The following is a 21,864-nucleotide window of genomic DNA, read 5'->3' on the forward strand; positions in this document are numbered from 1 at the left end:
GGTGTGAAGACTCCCTCAGGCAGAAATAGTGTTAACTTGATTCATTACGCTTCTCCTAAAGTAAAGACACATCCAGATATTGGGTGAGGTTCTCCGGCCTCCTAGCTGCGTGTTTCCCACCAGTGGGAGGTGGCGCGTTGTTTGCTAGCGGCGGGATTCTCTGATCCTGCCATTGTCAATGGGAATTCCCATTGACGTCACCCAACACCAGTGGGAAACTGGCGGGCGGCGGTGCACTGCCGGTGGGACTGGAAAAATCCGCTGGCATGAATAACCGGAGAATTCCAGCCATTGTTTTCAGGGTCATACTAAAATAAGGTGAACCACCGTCATCTGATTTTCAATATTACTCTTGCTACAGAATTGCCGCCATAAACCCCAAAGAAGTATTATTGCTTCTGCTGTGAGAAAGTATACTTTACAAATTTATGGAGGCTGCAGAGTTAATCAAGGCCTTGGAATGTTTGCCATCTTTACTCCTCTGAAATGGATAAATACTTCTGGTGTCGGCGCATGTGCAGTTAGCAAGGAAATCCAGAAGTTGCAGTCAGTGGTTCCATAGTGCATGCTATTAAAGTATCTCAGATTGCAATCAATTAGAAATCACTGAACTGATGAAAACTTGCCCTTTTGCATTATTAGTCTCATGGGTAAAAACCCTGTAAAAGTTATCCTTCGTTAAATGAGGTGTAGCTGGACTTTAACAGTGAATTAAATTCATAATTGCTTCAGTGCAGCCTCAATAGCCATGAAATACTAATTTAATATTTGTGGAATGTCAATTTCTCCATTACGATTAAAACAGTTCTGAGTATTTTTAAGATCTATTTTTTTTAAAATGTTTGGTTCAGTCTCTAAAGTAATTTCATGAGTGTCTCCCATTCATTTATTCATTCTCTGTTTAAAACATAATTAAAAGTGAAAAATAATCAGTGTATTTCACTTCCTGGTTTGCTGCCTGTGAAAATATTGCAACGTGATTGGTTGCTTATTACATCTGATGACATCATTGTTGCTGGATAGTTGGAGATCTCCTTGACTTGGTGTGTGACTTGGAGGTGAACTTGTAGGTGGTGGTGTTCCCAGGCAGCTGCTATCCTTCAGATGTCAGCTACGACTCTCGCTAACCTTTACAGATGCACCATAGAAAGCATTCTTTCTGGTTATATCACAGCTTGGTATGGCTCCTACTCTGCCCCAGACCACAAGAAACTACAAAAGGTCTTGAATGTAGCCCAATCTTATCACGCACACCAGCCTCCATTGACTCTGTCTACACTTCCTGCTGCCTTGGCAAAGCAGCCAGCATAATTAAGGACCCCACACACCCCGGACATTCTCTCTTCCACCTTCTTCCTTCGGGAAAAAGATACAAAAGTCTGAGGTCACGTACCGACCGATTCAAGAACAGCTTCTTCCGTGCTGCTGTCAGACTTTTGAATGGACTTACCTTGCGTTAAGTTGATCTTTCTCTACACCCTAGCTATGACTGTAACACTACATTCTGCATTCTCTCATTTCCTTCTCTATGAACGGTATGTTTTGTCTGTATAGCGCGCAAGAAATAATACTTCTCACTGTAAGTTAATACATGTGACAATAATAAATCAAATCAAATCAAAATCTTGTCCTTCTAAGTGGTAAAAGTCATGAGTTTGGAAGCTTCTATTGAAGGAGCTTTGGCAAGTTGCTGCTTTGTATCTTATAGATGGTACACACTGCTACCACTGTGCATCAGTGATGGAGCTGGTGAATGTTAAAAATGGCCAGGAGCCTCTCATATCCTCTATGCCAACCTGCACCTCTCCATCCATCACCAATGGTCCCTTATATCCTTCATAGCTATTTATGGCACTGCCATGCCCATTCACCCAGGATACACTCTGCCCAGGAACCAATGAACCAGGCATTAACAATGGCAAGTGTGGAAAAGCTTTAAAACAGTCATTCATTCATAATCTTTAAAAGAACTGCTTTTACTGCAGCCCTATAAAATTGACTATCAGTGAGACCTTTAAAATGCCTGTAGCAGAAACCACAAGCATTTGACACCTCTTTATCTTGTGTAAATAAACTGTGCAATTGACAAAATAGATCTAAGAGAAAGAGCTGTCAATTAAGCAATATTTTCCCTTTTGGGCAACTGCTTCAACAGACAAATGGATTTCTGGGTTCTCAGCCAAGAATGCATAATGAGGCTTGAGGGTGGGTGGAGAGGCATAGGTTGGCATGGAGGGTATGAATGGGCATGGGGGTGCATAGCTGGGCATGTGTTGGCATAGATGGGACATGGGGAGTGTATGGGAATTGAAGGGAAATGAAGGGGTGAGGGCTAGATGGCTGAATATCAAATAAAACAACTGGAATGAAGTCCCAGAGCACCAAGACAAAATTTTTAACCAGCGCCTTCAGCACTCAAAAGCTTCTGTGTCTGCTTCCAACTACTCCCTGGGGTGGAAGCCCGTTTCCAGTTAGCAACTTCCTGCTGCATTGCAACCAGGTCCTCTGGGCAGGCCTCCTTGCATTGGCCTCCATGGCTGTCTGCTTGCATTTTCTTCAAAGTGTGTGTCTGGACAGCCTCCAGGCCCCCTGCAGAAACGTGACCTCCCCCCAACCTCTCCACCTCAAGCATCAAGGCTTCCAGCACTGCATCAAAGAACCTGGAAACCTGGTCTTTGGTCTGCTACTCCATTCCTCCTCATTCTTCCCACTGAGAAAGTCTATTGCAGCAGCCAGAACGGAAACTCCTGTTTCAGAACTAAAGGCTAGCTTTAGCTGATAGTAGCGTCACATGAACCTGGGCTTTGGGAGCCAGTCAGCAGCACATTTAGCAATAGGGCTGCAAGCCCCAATAAAGCAGATGAAAAGGCAGCATAAAGCTTGCCTGCTATCTACATCGCATTGATAGGACATGTGATAATCACACTTTGCAATCCCCATGCCTGCAAACTCTCCACCTAAAGTTTATACCCCTCCATGTTCTAATTATCCCCTGATTACTAGAGAAATTATATAATCGGCAAATCCAAATCTTATTCGTACAAGAGTTTGACTCCGGTCTGACTTTTTAATTTGTTTTATTGTTCATTTAAAAAAGTGAAGATTTTACAGTTTTCCAGGTTACAATGTTTAGGAAAAGACCATGGGTTGTAACCACCAACCCCCAGGGCAGTAATATCTGGGGGTCATTCCAAAGATGCGCTGGGGAATCCCTCACACCAGAGGTTCCCAGATAAAGATTGCATGGCAATTGCCCGGGAACTTCGACTTTCTCTGGGTAATTGCCCTGCACTGGGAACCATCCGATAATTAATTCTAAATTGCAAACTTCAGATGGTTCTGACTGTGTTACATCAATAGTTACCTAGGAAAATTTAGAAGAATTAAAACCACTTCTAGCTTCTGGATAACTATTGTACTGATGATCAACCCCTCTTCCCTACCTTTCAAAGCCCCCACGGGACTCCCCCACCCCCATCAACCATGGGACTATCCCACACACCCCTCTACCCACCCAGGAATGATCCCCCGAGCCTTGTCTCTATGGACTCCCCTACCTCCCAATCCCCCCCCCCCCAACCCCCAATTCCCCCTTCCCCTGAGCTCTCTCCCCCAGTCAGCAAATCCTAAACTTGCCTTCTCCCTGGTTTGTCAAAGACATTTAAACATGGTTGGACCTTTAAACATACCTGGTTTACAGCAGCTAGTGCCATTAAAATAAAGGGGTCATGACCTACAAACATACCTGTGACTCAGTTACCCTTGACCGTCAGCCCCGGGAGCGCACTGCACAACGCCAATCTCACTCGGTCTGAGTCAGAAGGATCGCCTGGATTTCCAGGTAAGTAACTTTAAGTGGAATAGCAATACGACTCAGTTGCCATTCTATTGGAGGTCCAATTATTTTCTCTGTGCTAATTTCTTTAAGCTCTGCTGGAAAACTAATGCCTTTGCCACGTACGTATATACTGCAGTGATTTATGTCCTTTTCTGGTAGCTGGACAACTTTCTCTTGTACTTTAGAAAATATTGTTCTATATTTTTTTATGTGTGTCTTGGATTTTGCTACACTATGGCGAAAAGCAAACTATAGCTAAATAGTTTAGAATTTTAGGATCTGAGGTTGGTTGTAACAAAGAAGGAGTCCATTTGGCCTTTTGAATCCATGCTAGCTCTCTGCAAGAGCAATTCGGCTCTTCCCACTACTCGGCATTTTGCCTGTAGCCCTGCAATTGTCTTCTCTTCAGACAATTATCCAGTTCCCTTTTGAAAGCCATAATTGAATCTGTCTCCACCGCACCCTCAGGCAGTGCATTCCAGATCCTAACCGCTCACTCTGTAAAAAATGTTTTTCCTCATATTGTCTTTGGTTCTTTTCTTAAATTGGTGTTCTCTGGTTCTCAACCCTTCCACCAATGAAAACAATTTCTCACGACCCACTCTGTTCCATACCCCTCATGATTTTCAATATTGCTATTCAATCTCCTCTCATTCTTCTCTTCTCTCAGGAGGACAGCCCCAGTCTCTCCAGTCGACCAATGTAATTGAAATTCCTCTTCCTTGGAAATATTATTGTAAATCTTTTGCACACTCTCGAATGCCTTCATATCTTTCCTAAAGTGTGGTGTTCAGAATTAGACACTGCTCCAGTTGAGGTTGAATCCGTTTTAAATAAATGTTCACCACAACATTCTTGCTTTTGTACTTTACGCCTCTATTTAAAAAGCCAAGGATCCCACATAGTTCATTAACCACTTTCTCAAGCTGCCCTGTCATCTTCAATAATTTATGCACGTACAGCATAGTTTCCTCCGCTACTGCATTCCTTTTAGAATCATATCCCTTTTTCATTCTTGCATGGGATGTGAGTGTTGTTGATAAGGTCAGCATTTGTTGCCCATCCCTAGTTGCCCTTGAGAAGGTGGTGGTGAACCAACCTCCATGTGGTGTTGGTACACTCACTGTGCTGTTAGGAGGGCAGTTCCAGGTCTTTTTCCCCAGTGATGGAATGGTGATAGTGTTCCAAGTCACTGGGTGAGACTTTCTGGCCCTTCCCGCCAGTGGGATCTTCTGGTCTCGCTGAGGTTGACTCCTGCATTGAGTTCCCTAGCGGTGAGATGGGTGAGCCATGCAAAACGCCATAGACTTCAGCGAGACCAGAAGATCCTGCCAGTGGCTAATAGTGAACCGTCTCCGCCACGGTAAAATCCACCATGGGGTGGGGGCCTGGAAGATTCCTACCAGAATGCTGTGTGGCTTGCAGAGGAACTTGCAGGTGGCAGTGTTCCCATGTGTCTGTTGCCTTGGTCTGTGTAAGTGATAGATGTTACAGTTTTGGAAGTTGCTGTCGAAGAAGTCTCGACAGGTTGACTCAGTATATCTGTAGATTGTATACATTGCTACCATTGTGTGGTGGTATTGGAGGGCCTGCATATTTGAGATGTGGATTGTGTGCCGATCAGGTGGACTGCTTCTTGAGTGTCGTTGGAGCTGCATTCATCCAGGCAAGTGAAGAGAATTCCACCACACTCCTGATTTGTGCCTTCGGGAATAAGAAAGTAAGCTCCTCACCACAAAATTCCCAACCTCTGACCTGCTGTTGTAGCCACAATATTCATATGGTTGGTCCAGTTAAATTTCTGGTCAGTGAGAACCACAGGACGCTGATGGTGGGAGATTCAGCAATGCTAATGCCATTGAATGCAAAAGATTACATTTTCTCTTGTTGGAGATGGTCATTGCCTGACACTTGTGCAGTGCAAATGTTGCTTAGCACTTATCAGCCCAAGCCTGAATGTTGCCCAGATCTTGCTGCATATGGACATGGACTGCTTCAGTATCTGAGGAGTCTGGTACAGTACTGAACATTGTGTAATTTCTACAAGCATCCACACTTCAAACCTTATGATTGAGGGAGGGTCATTGATGAAGCAGCTGAAGAAGGTTGGGCCTAGGTCACTGAGGAACTCCTGCAACGCTACCCTGGGCTTATGTTATTGGTTTCCAACAACCACAGTGCTTTTCTTTATGCTAGTTATGACTCTATTCATAGCATCATGGAATCATATAATCTACAGTGCAGAAGGAGGCCAATTGGCCCATCAAGCCTGCACCGACAACAATCCCACCCAGGTCCTATCGTCCTAACCCCATATATTTACCCTCCAAATCCCCCTGACACTAAGGGGCAATTTAGCATAGCCAATCAACCTAACCCGCACATCTTTGGATTGTGTTAAGAAACCGGAGCACCCGAAGGAAACCCATGCTGACATGAGGAGAACGTGCAAACTCCGCACAGTCACCCAAGACCGGAATTGAACCCAGGTCCCTGGCGCTGTGAGGCAGCAGTGCTAACCACTGTGCCACCGTCAGTGAAGAGTTTTCTCCTTGAATCGCATTGGGTTCAATCTTACCAGGGCTCCTTGTTGCCACGCTCAGTGAAACACCTACATTTGGCCTACATGTGTCTCCAGACCCACAGCAATGTGGTTGACTCTCAAAATGCACTCTGAAATGGAGGGCAGTTAGGGATAGGCAATAAATACTGGCCCACTGAAGCTCACATCCTGTAAGATTAATTTTTTAAAAATTTCTAACCCAACACTGGGCCAATGTGACTCAAATTGCCATGGTGATAGCATTTGAGATGGGAAGGGTACAAAGGGAGTCATGGGCTATCTACAGACTTTCTTAAAATATCAGTGAATATCATAGACAAGTTAGTTTGCCAGAATCCAGAAGAAAGCCAGAGCAGTTAGAGGCCAGAAATCACAAGGGTTCACTGGACCGAAATGTGGGTGGTGGCTCGCAGTCAGATTGAGATCATCAAATTTATAGAAGATAAAGTGAATCTGGAAGGTTTGCATAGATGGCATTAATGAGAGGATCTGCGGTAGTACTCTGACTGTGAAGTACAATTCTGGAGTACAAGTTACCAAGTTGAGGAAGGCAAAAAACAGAAGTAACCCTCCGGAGCAAAGAATCATTTTGGACTGTTCCTGGGAGATTCAAATGGATGCAGTGTAAAATATACTTCTGAAGAGTATGTTTTTTTTGATTGTGCTAAAAGTAAGAAAGGGAACAGTTCTGTTCTGTGGTTGAAAGTTTAAGAATACTTTAAACTTTAAAGTATATAAAAATAGTATTAAATCAATAGTGTTTTTAGTCTGGTGTTACAGTAGAAGTCTTAAAATGTGAAATCTTGTTACTTTATCCTTTTAGCTAATAACAGAGTTTAAATGTAGTTTTTTGTAAGTTATCAGTCTCTCTGAGGATTATAACAAATCTTTTGAATAATCTTTTAGGTTATCTTAAATGCAGCTTTTAAAGAAACCTTCTTTGAAAGGAAACCTGTTGAGACTATCTCACCCATCTGCTTTCCACATTGACTGCTCTTGTCTTGTTATGTTGCCAGAATCATCAAATTTACGTTTCTCTTGCAATAGCTCTGATGCTTAAGCATTTATAACCGCTACATTGGAATTCTCTCTTGTGTTAAATCTTTCGAGTGAGAAGCGGCTGTCTCTCCTGGAATGTCTGTCTGTTCCCATCCAGTTGAGATTATCTTCATTCCCCAGTGGCAAAAGCTGTAAAATTTCAAGCTGGAGGTTGCTCTCAGTTGGTAGATTAATCTTCAGCAGTCAGCGTCCAGGTTACAGAGAGCTTATAAGCATGATTCCATTATCTCTAACACAGGTAGAGTATTATGAAATGAATGGAACTTGAGTATTTGACATTGTTCGATGAAGGAAGTGGAGGAAGTCACAAGGGTGGATTTTCCAAACCTTCGCTCATAAGTAGTTATCTTGTCCATTTGTAGTGGGTATTGAAAAATTACAAATTTCAATCTTCAGAAGTGTCAACTGAAGCCCCTCTGCAAGTTGCAAGAAGTAATCCGGAAGAAATGAGTTGAATTGATGACTGTGAGAAGAGCATCAATTGCATTTTAGAGTGGATATATAGCAAGTGTGTGGTTTGCAGCTTGTTTCGCATGCTTGCAGCTTAAAAGGAATAAAGAGTATACAACAAGGGAAAAGTGGATGAATGTGAGAGGATGACTGACAATTGGCAAAGGTTTTTCTTTACCCTTGTATGTTTGAGTGATGAACAAATGCTGGTTTCTGGGTTTCTCATGATCCCTTTGAGAACATTTTTAAAATGATCTAAAATATCCTTTTAAATCCAATAAAATAAGTCAAATTCTTCAGAGTTCAAATCCAATAAAATGAGTCAAATTCTTCCATCTTGAGAGGATACCTAAATCCAAATGGTACACATTTGATAAAGAAATTAAAAGATTAAAAATTTTTTTTATCAGTATAATGAACTCCGCTGATGTTCAGTAAAAGGACATCCCAAATCCCAGAAGGGAAACTTCAGTGGCGGTTTTTAAGTATTTATTTTTGCAATTTGGAAAAAATGTGAGAACAGAGATGAAACCCGGTGAGAAAAGGGGTCAGTCTTGTTGTAAATTATTCAAATAACAAAATGTTTCTTGAACTTTAAACACACAAGAAAAGCAACAGTAAAGAAGAACATTTACAATGAACTACAGTAATGATCATCCAGACAGTATACTTAAATTATCCCCCAATCCAAAACTATCTACTTTCCTAAACTTCGCGAATGTACCATCCCCAAAACAGCATCCCAAAGGTTTTAACACTGAGCCAAATCCAGCAAATAATAACCACGCAGGAACCTGTAGCTTTCTTTTGGGAAACTTTTCTTCTAGTTTAGAGCAGAACATCTCGGGTCTTAGACAATTCTTCTGCTTCCATTTTGTACAGTAAGAAGTCTCACAACACCAGGTTAAAGTCCAACAGGTTTATTTGTACCAAATAAACCTGTTGGACTTTAACCTGGTGTTGTGAGACTTCTTACTGTGTTTACCCCAGTCCAACGCCGGCATCTCCACATCATGACTTCCATTTTGTACAACAGCTTGATTTTTCTGAGAGAGCCCTGCTTTTGCAACAGGACATGGCTATGATCTAGGTCCCTAGACTGCTAGTTCACACTTTCCTTAACAAAGTATCTGTTTCACCCTGCTGCTAGGATAATCTGCATCTCACTAATCCTCAGTGCAATTTTTTTATCCAATTCTTGACTTTTCATTTTGTTCCAGCTTCCTAATAATCAGGCCCAATTTTAATCCGTTCAAAATCCATTCCCTTCTGAACGTCAGTTAACCAAAATCCAAGTTGGGTATTCCGATTCAGAAATTGCACGGTCAAATGCAAAACAATTTCCCTTTGATTTGTCAATGTAACAGCTTCAAACTGGGAGAATACTGAATGATTTTCTGCCTTTTACACACAAGCTATTCTAGGAGAGATTGGATTGAGATTTCCAAACCTTAATAATCAGTGCCAGCTTCGTGATGGTGGCGATTTAATGCTCTAAGGGAACCCATGAAATTTATTGGATAAAGTCATTTTACTAAAAGCGTCTTGGCAAACATGAATTTCTATATCCCTCCAAATAGACGTCAGTGGAATTTTGAAGCATTTGAAGGCGTAGGCTTTATTTGCACTTTAGACTGAGGGAAATTGATCTCCAAATCCAAGAAGAAAATTATTTAGACCCATTTCATCCATGGATTCGATCCACAGTATCAAATGAAAATACAGCATTCACGTCCGCTATGTCATTCAATTGCCGCAGATTTACTTCTTATTGTCAAAATTGTACCTTCATGCTTCCCAAGATCAAGAGCACATTTCTTCATGAGAGTTTTATATTTTTCAGTAATTAATTACTCAGAGTTCTTATTAAATTCTGCAAGTAATTTCTGGTTTCCAATAACAAGCAAGAGAGTTACTTATTATAAAGGAATCACTGTAACTACAGTGAAGAATATTGGTTTAACCTAATAGCATTTGGCTGCTACTTTGCTGTTTCAAGCCCTTATACAATCTAATTAAAATACAATTAGTCATGGATAATATTTCAGAACCTATCACTTTGCACTCTTTCACTCTCTCTGACATATATCTCAAAGCCTAAAGCAGCTTACTTCGACTTCACAAAAGAATGAGAGAGATGTTTGTCTCTCACTATGGCGACCTCACTCTACTCTGCTTAAGTTCTGACACATTACCAGCTTCTGCAGTGGTTCTGAACGTCATCAAAATGAGCTCTGGGTATTGCCACATTATCCTTGGTGCAGCCCATTGGGTTTGTTTACACTTGAACTGGGTTGCTCGGGAAAGGTTTTACAGATGATATATTACCTGCCACTTGCAACAGGTTTAGATTGGTTCTGCGGCTCATCTGAGCAAACAGGAGAAACGTGCAATTAGCACTAGATCCGCTCTGCGAGGAACACAACAACGGCATTTGTAAATAAAGGAGGAATGTTAGAGCAATTTAAATGGCTGACATTTTCAAACAATGCCATGAAAGTACAAAATTAACACTTTGAACCTAGATGAATTTTGGATCCATGTGTTAATTCATTGTTCCAAGACACGGATATCAGTTTGTTTTCCACTTTTGTTTTTAACCATTGAAATTCCTTGCCATTCCTCGGTTCTTAAGCATCCACAAACAAGTGAAGATATATCAAGAAAGTATGGACAGTATAAAATTGCTATTACTTTTTGCTAAAAGGAGATAAGTTTGATCTGTTAAGTGTGTTCCAATACCCTAAAGTATTTGTGTTATACTATTAGTGACACGCAATTAAGTTTAAAATCAATTCTGATTTGGCAGCTTTGGTGCTCATCCTCACTTTGTAAAGTGCAGGCAATAATGTTGACACTCGAGCAAAATTGCCATCACTGACAAAACTGCAAAGGGCACACTGAGGGAGGGCTCAATGTGACATGTACAGTTTCCATGCAGCAGTGAATGGATTTGCATAATTTTCCTTGCTGTCATTTTCCTTTTAAATAGTGACATCTTTTCTCAATGCTTATCATGTTTCCCTGTTGCACCATCCTCTTTTTTTTGCATTCTGGTGCTCCATTTTTAAATATATCTTTATAAGCATTCAGCATTGAATCTCGAAAGGCAAATATCAAACAACCGCGCCGTGCTTCCATTTGACGTTCAATCTGAAGGAGCTGGAACATTCCAGATTTATTTAACATTCCTGGATTGCAACAAGTCATTAAAGTCTGAGCTTCCAACCTGCACCATTTTATCCTCTAATTAGTTCCAAATCAGTGTGAAGTCTTCATAATTTTCCACCGAATAATTTCTAACACTGGTTTATTGATCCTACTGTTTTTGGAGTTCACTTGTTTGGTTCTGCTGGTGAGTCCCCCCCTCTAACAATCTTTAACAGACTGACAGCTGCAGTAATGGATGATAAGTGAAAGCACTCCATGGTACTTTTTGTCATTTTGGTTTTATTTTCTCACCACACATTCCACTATCTTTGTCTTATTACTAAAGGATTATCTTTTTAGACAATTCCCTAGAGCGATTCTCACTGCAGGAAAGATTTGGTGACTGTTTTGCTTATTTACTATGCATTAGAACGTTGCATTGAAGGTTTGAGTTACTTGAATCACATATGTGTTGTAGATTTTTTAAAATCCCTTTGGTGTAGAACCCAACAACAGAAGGATTGTACTTTAGACATAACTTTTTTTGTTTATTTATAATGATATATTACAAGGTAAAGCAGGATCAGACAAAAAGTTGTGATTAGTATTGGGTTTAGTTAACATAGAATAGTTGAGGCATGTGACCAGTTTAGGTGTTTTATAGACAGTTGGTGGATTAACCCAATGTATAACTTCAATAAATAATCTTAAACATCAATGTATCCATGTGGTTTGCATGTTCTCCCCGTGTCTGCATGGGTTTCCTATGGATGCTCCGTTTTCCTCATACAGTCCAAAGATGTGTAGGTTAGGTGCATTGGCCATGCTATATTGCCCCTAATTAGTGTTCAAGATGTGAGGGTTAGGGGGAATAGCGGGGTAAATGCATGGGGTTACGGGAGGGTGGGCCAAGTTAAGACGCTCAGTCAAAGAGTCGGTGCAGACTCGATGGGCCGAATGACCTCCTTCTGCACTGTAGGGATTCTGCAATACTACCATGAGATTGTTGACTTTGACATATCAAGACAGCAGAATGGCATCATCTTATGCCAATGATCCTTTGCAGAACCACTAAAAACAATTATGCCTTTTAAAATTTTATGTTATTGTACAAAACAAATATGTGTTGTGGTTTTGGAATAAATGTTGTTGAAAAGATTGCTTAATTTTGACAGTTAATCTGAATGAAGGTTAGGATCCAAGTTCACTGGATATAATGCCACACACTGGTTCTTGGCTCCAGAAGTTCTTTTCAAAGCGCCACAAACTTTGTGAAAAGTCTTCAGCAAATCTCTTCCGCATGAAGGAGAAAAGACGCAATTTTGTCTCACGGAAGCACTTGATAATTTATTTCTTGACAACATGAGTCTATAAATAAATTTTTTTAAAAGGTTGGAAATAATTGCTTTTTTAAATACCAGATGATGACCATTTAGCATGGTACAAATTCCTATCAACACTGGTTTTCACAGCTGTCAATAAGAGGACACATTTACTCGAGCTGATTTGGAATCCAGGAGGTGAATTTTACGGGGCAGGAAGTGTTTCCTCATTATCACCCCCCCCCTCCCCTCCCCCATCAACATCCACGCTACAAAAGTTAGTTGACCAACTTTACGAAAGACTGCCCCGCGGCAGTATCACACTGAAAGCAGCCTAAACAGGCAGAAATTGGGACTTCTGCCCCTCAGTGGGAGGAAGGCCCTGCCTTGAGAGCAACCAGCCGGTCTGATTGGCTGGCAACTCTAGCAGTCCCAACAGTGCCAGAACCCAGGAGTGAACGCTGCAGGGCCTGCAGTCAGGCTGAAATAGAAGAGAATAATGGATCCCAGAGGACCCAGAGGTGGGTCAGGGATTTTTGGGTGGGGAGGGATCAGGCACCCGAGGGAAGGTAGATGGGACGGTTGGCCAAAATGCTTATATGGCACCTCCAAAAGATTACACCCCCTCCCCCACCGTTTCCCACTTTTTCACTTCAGATGGTGAAAAGCAGACTCTCCACTCTCGTCCCTCTGCCAAGGTGAATCACATAATGTTGTGGGCAACGTGATACGTATATATGTGGTGCTCCCCGGGTTAAATCATCACCAGTCGGCTCTCCCCCTCAAAGAAGAGAGCAGCCGATGGGCATCTGGGACTTTGGTGTCTTTACTTTTTACATACAATGCACCCTCCTATACAACTTCAAGCTTCCTTAGATAATGCAGTTGCAGTTAGTTTGTCAGTTTATATGACGCATTTCTTAGTAAGGGTTGCATTGTGTAACATAGTGTGAAAATGGTTGGCTCTTCATGTAATGCAGGATGAGTTTCAATAAGCAATGCCTCATCAATAAATGCTGATGCTCAACAGCCAACTTATTTTTTACTTTAAATTGTGGGAGTTATCACCAAGCAATGCTAACGGGTAGCCTTCTGAACAAAAGCTAAAGGCTACAAAGATATCAAAAAGGCAGTTTAATCATCCGTGAGGCTACAGCATATTTCATGACAATATTGTGACAATATTGTGAATTAAGCAACCTTTTTGGTTTAGTGATGTTAGCCAATTCTTCCTTAACATGTTTAGAATAGAGGTTACTGGTGTCAGGCATTTAGGTGAATATGTGTATTTTATAAGTTACAAAAGAAGGACAGATATGGGCAGAAAAGCTCCCAAAATGATGATCAAAGTAATCTTAAAAGGGATTGCTTCTTTTGCTCTTACATTTGCTTCTTTTTCTTGCAGGTCAGAGGTCAGGAAGTTTCAATTCCTTTCGCCAACCAATCAAGAACGGAGGCCCCCTCTTACGGCGTGTGAGTGGAAGGGTTGTTTACCTGCGCACCAGGAGCGTAGATCCCCAACAGGAGATACAGCAACATCAGTGTACAATAGTAAGGGCAATTGCTAAATGTGGGGTGTAAATTAGAAACTCTAACATGCTCTACATTATATGACTTTACATTTAATTGTTTTTTATAGTTACCTGATTTACCTTATTTCATTTGAATATCTCAGTTTTATTTTCGTTCTTTTACTTGCTGTTACTTATGATTGTTTTTTTTTAAATGTTCCTCATTCACACATTTGGATGGAGATTATCATCGTACTAGGCTGAGCCAGGATTAAATCCAGCTCTGAGAGATTCAATATTATTATCTAACCTATTGCAGCAGCTGAAAAGGATTGTGAAGCAGGCACAGGCAAGTTGACCAACAAACTGTTGGGCAAGTGTCATTTTATACTTTAAGAAGGTACATTATCCAGGTTTTTTTTTTCAGTATTGTTCCAAGTGCCTAAATCTGAGGAGATGGTTTATCCTCCTTTGTTCTATTGTGGGTGTTCTCAGATTAGGATGCTAGCCTGCACATGTCCTGTGAATGGACATCCTGAATAGCAATGGAGTAATGGTACTGCCTGACTGTTTCCCACAGCATGATTGTTAGGCCCACCCTTTGCCTTCCTCATTTCAATGCAAGAACAGGTCGTCCGTCCAACATATTAGGAACTAAATACGTACTCAGTTCAGTGGAGTAGTCTACAGTACAATTCTTATTTGTGTGGTCTGTCCATTTATTCTCTGTTTTTTTATGCATTCGATGCTACCCTGCAGAATATGCAAGCACAGTTACCATGACTAAAGCATCACACTGCAGAGTTCCAGTCCAGCAGATTTGACAGGTTATTGGCAGGTTGTTGTTATTGTTACTGTTGTTGTGCTGTTGCTTTAACCGCTAAAACTTCCGTAATATAATCCCATACCTGGCACATAACAACATGAGTACTACCTTGTAAAGTATTTCCTGTGTATGCTCACTCCCTACTGTCAGCACCTTGCAATAGACTGGTGCACCTGACGTGATGGTCTCATGGGTCAGAATCCAGCCAAAAAGCAGTCAGCCTAATGTTGGGGTTTACCCCCACAGGTCTGGTGAGCACCGGCAAGATTGCAAACCTCAACCTTTGAAGAGAGGGAGAGAAAAACATTAAACTTTTGGACAAATGAAAGCTTTACTTGAACTCTAAATATGCGCCTCCCCTGTGATGACAGGAGAATAGGCAATAAGGATAAAATCATCCCGATCCCAGTCTCGAAATGAAATGGCCTTGATCCTAATACAATGGCCGGAATTCTCTGGCCTTGCCTGCAGCTGGGATTCTCCAGTCCCGCTGCAGTGAACGGCTAAGTTCCAAATTCTCCGTTCTTGCTGGCAGCGATAGCTGGGCAAGCAAGATTGGAGAATTCCGGCTACTAAGTTTTGAGACTGTAGAATGCACAGAGTGTTTCATCATATAAGTTATAACAACAGTACTTAAAATTGTGATGAATAATCTTTGAGTCCTGACATTTGCCTTTTTCCAAATTATAAGGAATACTCACTTATGTATTTTAAATAAGTTTAGATATTTGACACGTGGGAAATTGAACAATTTTCACATTATTCTGTTGTGTTTAAGCAAAGTCTGATTCATTTGTGTTTGTAATGCATCCATAGCGAATTAAGGACTTGTAGCTCATAAATTAACAAACCATACGATCTAATGAAATTTCAAAGGACTTTTTGAGAAAATTCGCTTTGCCCCTTTTTGGAAAGCTCCTTAACAATGGTTTCTATTCTTGCTTGGAATTAATTATGGAAGCAAAATGCAAGAAGATTACTTGAAAAATGACACAATCACTACCTGGCACCGAAATGTCACCGGAGTTTGGAAAGATTAAACGGCATAACATTTTTGCTTCTCTGCTTCGACTAGTTGAAGAGCAGCTGTTCCGTTCAGTGGAAGGACAAGCTGCCTCAGATGAAGAGGAGGAAAAGTGGACTGAAGATCAGAAGAGTCAGGTGAAGGAAGTGAAGAAAATTCTGACCAGGCTTTGTTGCTGTGGGAATGGGTGAGCAGTCTTTTCAAGTAGTTCAACTTTGTCTAACTTAGTTTAGCATTAGGTATCACATTGCCAATCAGTTTTCAAAATTGAACTGAAGAGGCTAATCTTTCAGTACCTGAGTTAATGGTTACCTCTTATATCCTCCAGTCTCGTAGATTAGACAATTCCAAATATCCCTAATTCTCTCAAATGGATTACAGATACCAGCACATACCAGCACATACCAGCACAATAGAGCGTGGGTTTTTGAAACAGCTAATTAAATTAAGGGTAGTTTCATTGTTTGATGTAACAGAATAGTAAACAGAACTCTAATGCAGAATCAATACCATGTGATTCCAGTACCACAAGGAATTGGAATTGGATATTTTTCACATTTTGTCAGGATGAACATTAAGTGATGAATTTTTGCATTTTTTGGAGAGACACTGCAGACCTTTAAAAATGTCAGACGGGACCCAATTCTTAGATTCCTGACCCCCCCAATTTTCACCAGAGTGGTATAAGAGCCGACACCTTGTACTCCTGACCTGGCTAGCTCCATTGCAGGAATAGGCATTTTCCTAGTCCTCAACATTTTTCATGGAGTCAGGCCAGCTTTTCAAGAACTTACAACCCCTCAAATGTGCCATGAACTATAGTCTAGATGAGGGAAACTTTTGAAAGGTAAATTAAAGAGGCCTTGCCAATGCCCCCCTCCCCCCCCCAGCCCCAGCCACCCATACCTCTCCACCCAACCCCCCCCATGGCCTCTCATAATCTCCATGCCAATGTATGCACCTCCACCCAACTTCCGTGACCCCTCATATTCGCCATGCCAACCTATGCCCATCGACCCACACTCCATGGCTCTTCATAACCCTCAGCAAGGAATGCATGCTGAGGCTTGGTTGAGAGCCCAGACATCCATTAATTTGTTGAGACAGATGCACCCAAGGGAAAACATTACTTGATTGACAGATCTTTCTCTTGGATCTATTTTTTCAATTGCACAATGTGTATTATCACAAGCTAAAGAGGTGCCAAGTGCTTGTAGCTTTTGCTAATGATGTTTTGAAGGTCTGGATGATTAACACTTTCATGGGGCTATAGAAAAAACAGTTTTGTAGAAGAAAGTTATCAATGAATGACTTTTTTAAAAAGTTTTTATCACCTGTCATTGTTGCTATAGGATTCATTGGTTTGGTGCAGAATGTATACTGGTGAATGGGCATAGAAGTGCCATAGGTTGGAATGAAGGATATGAGGGGCCATTGGGGGTGGGTGAAGGGGCGTAGGTTTGCATGGATGGAGCATGGGAAGTGATGGAGTAGGGTTAGAGGGCTGTTTTTCACTTTACTCTTTTTTTATTACAATTGGGATGAAATACCAGAGCACCGAGGGGAACCTTTTAACCAAGCCCCGATCAGCAGATCTTGTCACTTTCTCACAATGTTCAATGTTGGACAATAATTTGATGTGGCAGGACAAGAAACAATGTCAACTCTAGTTTGGCTCGTCCTTGCCTTAGTTGTGATGATGTTTTGTGTTATAAATTGCTGAAAGTGTGAATTGATTATGTTATGGTTAAGGGGAAAGTGGGCATCTTGGACCCGAGTAAACAGGGCAACAACTACACATCTGCTTACCCAATCATATTGAAAGATTGAGGAATAAATAGCAGACGGACCGAGAAGGAAATGCATCTTAGAATGAGCAAAATCCAGCATGAAGAGGGAAATGGAGGGGGGAAGAAAGATTGGATTAAGATAAAGAGTAAAAAGGAATCCAACAGGAAAAGGTTTATTTAACTTATCGAAAGTTTAACATTATTAAAACCCCCAACAACATTTAAAATCTAAAGGAATGAAACTCCACACCTGTGGTAGTCCACTTTCAATGCCAGAGAACTTGTTAACAAAGATCCAATACTTATGTCCTTAAAATGATACCTAGGATGAAATGGACAAAATTTAACTTTTTACGACAGGTTTAGTTTGAACCTATCACAAAATACAGCAACCTTGTGCCATTCAGTGCACTTCAATGGTTAGTCAGGTGGAAAGATGCCATTCTTGTGAAGCTAATGTTGCGGCACTGCACCTTGAAGAACAACTTTTGGATTCCCGCATTTAACTGTGCATTTATCTTCACCTGAGATTGCCGTAACATTTACATATAAATAACAGCTAACACCATTGGCCTCTGCATTATTTTAACTATAAATTACAACCCATTATATGACTTCAATTTTAATTTAAGTCTTTTTTTAATGCCTCAATTTTGTCTCTTGTCATGTGTTACATTTTCACAGTTGTGATGATAAGACTATTAGAAAGTTGCTGTCAGAATTTGGGAACATGAGGAGTGATGAGAGCAACAGTGCAATTCTGGAACTGGTCGAGAAAGTGGCTAAATTAAAAGAGCAACTGGAGTTGAAGGAATATAAAACCCAGCAAATGGAAACAAACATGGATCAGGTAAAAACTTGAGCAGCACAATGCGTCTCTATCAGGTCCACTAAAGGTGCATCATGGACAGAAATTTAAAGGGGTCCTGTCTTCATTGAAAAGTCTTTGGCAAACCTTTCAGTGTCTGTACCAACACACATTGCAATGATGCAAATCATGTCAGACACGTCATTTTCAAGTTATGAGGGACGTCCATACTTGCCATTGTCATCGATATTTTCAGGTGCCTGGCCGCCATTCCCCCCTTTAGACAAGCACCGATAAATTCAGCCTCAGGTCTCCCACTCCTGTCCTGCCAAGTCCTGGGATTCTACTCCAATGCTGCCAAACTCCAGCACTATTCCCTGTTGCTACAAAAACACCAGCCAATCCCCAATTGTAGTTGAACCCCATTCCCCTTGTTATATATTTAAGTAGTTGCATGATTACTTTAAGAGCCAATCACATGATTTGCTGGTGATGTCATTAGGGTGTTTCACAGGCTGCTATTTAGTTTCCATCTCTACTCTGTGCAGTGCAGAGAACATCTCTTTCAATAAACCTGTTGTGTGTTACTTTAAATCTACACGTGCAACCCATGGCCGGGATTCTGTCAAAAAAGTTCTAAGTGCTGAATTTGTGTAAAAACGGGAGTAACTTCCTCTGGTATTTTTATTTTTATTTTCAAAATGGATCTCCCACACTCTGTGCATCACAGGGTGCCCTAGCGAGATTCACGTTGAAAATCCAGAGGAAGGGCCTATTCCCGCTAGAGAGGCCAGGCAGCCATAGCGCTGAACAGGCTGCTGCTCATGCGCTGATCTGTCGTAGCGGAGATCGGCACATGTGCAGTAGCCCCACACTGCCGGCCTCCTGATTGTTGGTCAGATCGATCGCTGGCCAGCACAGCAAACCCCATCACTGCCACAAAGACCCCCTCCCCCGATCGCTGGCCTCCAGGATGTCTCCGGGCAGCCCCCACCACCACTACGCTCCCCCGCCAGCCCCAATCTCCGTACCCCCCCGTAGACCTGATCTGCCAACCACCCCCTGCAGCAGTGTCAACAGTCCCCCTCACCCGCCCCCCCCTCCCCCCCCCCCCCCCCCCCCCCCCCCCCCCCCCCACACAACCCGCAGCTCCCCACCCGATGGCCAGCCCTGACCAGTCCCTTCCCTCCCTCTGCCATGACAGAGGGACCCCCCCACCTCCAGCGATCGCCCCGCCTGCTTGGCACTGCCTGATGCCCGGTGGGCAGTGCTAAGGTGCCCCTTGAGCATTGCCACTTTGCCCCTTGCCAGTGCCAGGTGACCAGGCTGGCACTGCCAGGGTGACAATGCCCAGCGAGCACCCCTGCTTACCCCCAGAAATCCGAATCCCAGAGATGTGTGGAGGCTGTGGCGCCCAGCAGGGAGCGCACTAAACAGCCTCTGCTGATGTCTCCTGGAGTATAGCGGGCTGGGGGAATCGCCCTCCATGTCTTTTTGTTTAAAATCCACAACCCCTAACATAGTTCGGACTTTACACCCCTGTACTGATTCGTGCATTTTGTATATGATTTTCTCAAGCATCTTTAGCTTTAAACATGCTAAGGAATGAAAATTAAATCTATCACACTCACTTACAATTTCGTTGACTAGCTAATGCATTCTTAACTCAATCCTGAAAGCACAGGACAAAAATCCCATAACACCTACAATAAAAATGGAATTTGGAATTCCTATGATTCAATCCTGTAACTGCTGTTGTCCCCTACAAACATTAAACACCCATATTCTACCAAGCAGTGAACCTCTGAGCCACCAGGAGGAATGCCTTGAGAGATCTACAAGCAAATTTTAAAAAATGTTAGCACTGCCAGTATTTCCCCATTTACTCTTTACAGCTGAAAGGGTCCTTACTGTGCGAACTACAGCAAAAGGTGGAAGAGACCGAACTGCTGCAGATGGAGCTGCAGATGTTAGAAACAGAGAGGGTACGACTGTCACTAATTGAAGAAAAACTGATGGATGTATTACAGCTCCTGCAGCAACTACGCGACCTTGTAAGTGAATGGTGCTCTGACAGCTTCCAGTAATTTAATGCAATGGACTCTGATGATAAGGGAGAGCTCATTTCCAATTGCACATTAGCAGTGATTGATGGTTTTTAATATTTGCTAAACTTCAGAAAAGACATAGGAGTTTCAGTCTATGTAGAAATAAATGTACTAGAAGGTTATTAACCGTGACTTGTACAGTATTTGAGAGCTAAAATGTAAAAGTAAATGCATTTCCACTTTACAATGTAACCAATAAGAAGTTTGCTTGTTTTATCTAGAATGTGTCGAGGAGATCATTAGGAAAAATCTTGCTCAGCACCTTGGAGTCCTGCAATAACCCTCAGCATGGTGAGTGAGCAAATGCATTTCCATTTCCAACTGATTGGTACATACATGCAGCAAGTGCATGAATACACAGTTGATTAATTGGACAATAAGGCCTGAATTTTCACAATGACAGAAAGCCTCTCCACTGTTGTGAAAATGGCGGGTGAGGTGGAAATATGTTAGTGGAAGAGATGCCAATCAGTTGGGCTGCTCTGTCTTGGATGGTGTCAAGCTTCTTGAGTGTTCTTGGAGCTGCACCCATCCAGGCAAAGGGAGAATATTCCATCACACTCCTGACTTGTGCCTTGTAGATGCTGGAGAGGCTTTTGGGAGTTAGAAGGTGAGCTGCAGGCTCCCTAGCCTCTGCCATGCTTTTGTAGCCACAGCATTTGTCTGGCTAGCCCACTTAAGTTGCCTTCATCATTCAATGGGTGTAAAGACAATGTTGTCAAGCCAGGACCAAAAGGACATGATAATAATCTATATAATTAAAAATACAATGATTAGGGCATATCTGTATTGCATAGGAAAATTGTTTGTCACACTTCAATTCAAAAATACTGCATTGGAGATAAAGAAATAATATAAATAAATGAAAGAATATTTTGGGAAGTGAATTGTTATTTGCATCATAAGCACATTTTCTAAATGGTAGATGAATAAATATGTATATATACATATATATGTGTGTGATGTTCTGACATTTTCAGGATCTGTCATCAATGTAATGATTCTACAGTATTTGGGCCTGTCATGTTATATATTGCTTCAGTACATTTGCTGGATTACAATGATGGTCAAATTGATAATATTGTCTGGGTTTCAGCAAGAGTTTGGTAAGCATTAGCAACTGTAGTCTAGCTCCTGGACAACCAGAAATTATCATTGGGGGGTAGTGACACATGGTTACGTTACTAAACTGGTAATCCAGAGGTGAGGACTCATTTCATTTCAAATCCCAGCCTTGCAGCTTAGGAAATTGAATCCAGTTCACAAATCAGGAATGCAAAGCCAGTATCTGTAATGGCATCCGCATAACTAGTTAAGTTAAGTTTGTTTATTAGTCACAAGTAAGGCTTACATTAACACTGCAATGAAGTTACTGTGAAATTCCCCTAGTCGCCACACTGCAGCGCCTGTTCGGG

The 21,864-nt window shown here is 41.8% G+C and overlaps 1 protein-coding gene across 1 annotated transcript in view; it reads left to right on the forward strand.

Annotated features, from left to right (window-relative positions):
- The window catches only part of efcc1 (EF-hand and coiled-coil domain containing 1), a 74,845-nt gene that overhangs the window by 43,813 nt on the left and 9,168 nt on the right, over window positions 1–21,864 (forward strand). Inside the window, exons 2-6 of the mRNA XM_078209684.1 lie at window positions 13,788–13,933; window positions 15,795–15,930; window positions 18,218–18,383; window positions 20,237–20,395; window positions 20,671–20,740. Coding sequence (XP_078065810.1) covers window positions 13,788–13,933; window positions 15,795–15,930; window positions 18,218–18,383; window positions 20,237–20,395; window positions 20,671–20,740 — 677 coding nt within the window. The remainder of the gene's footprint in view (window positions 1–13,787; window positions 13,934–15,794; window positions 15,931–18,217; window positions 18,384–20,236; window positions 20,396–20,670; window positions 20,741–21,864) is intronic.

This window comes from Mustelus asterias, chromosome 3 (assembly GCF_964213995.1).
Source record: "Mustelus asterias chromosome 3, sMusAst1.hap1.1, whole genome shotgun sequence".
Classification (NCBI taxonomy): domain Eukaryota; kingdom Metazoa; phylum Chordata; class Chondrichthyes; order Carcharhiniformes; family Triakidae; genus Mustelus; species Mustelus asterias.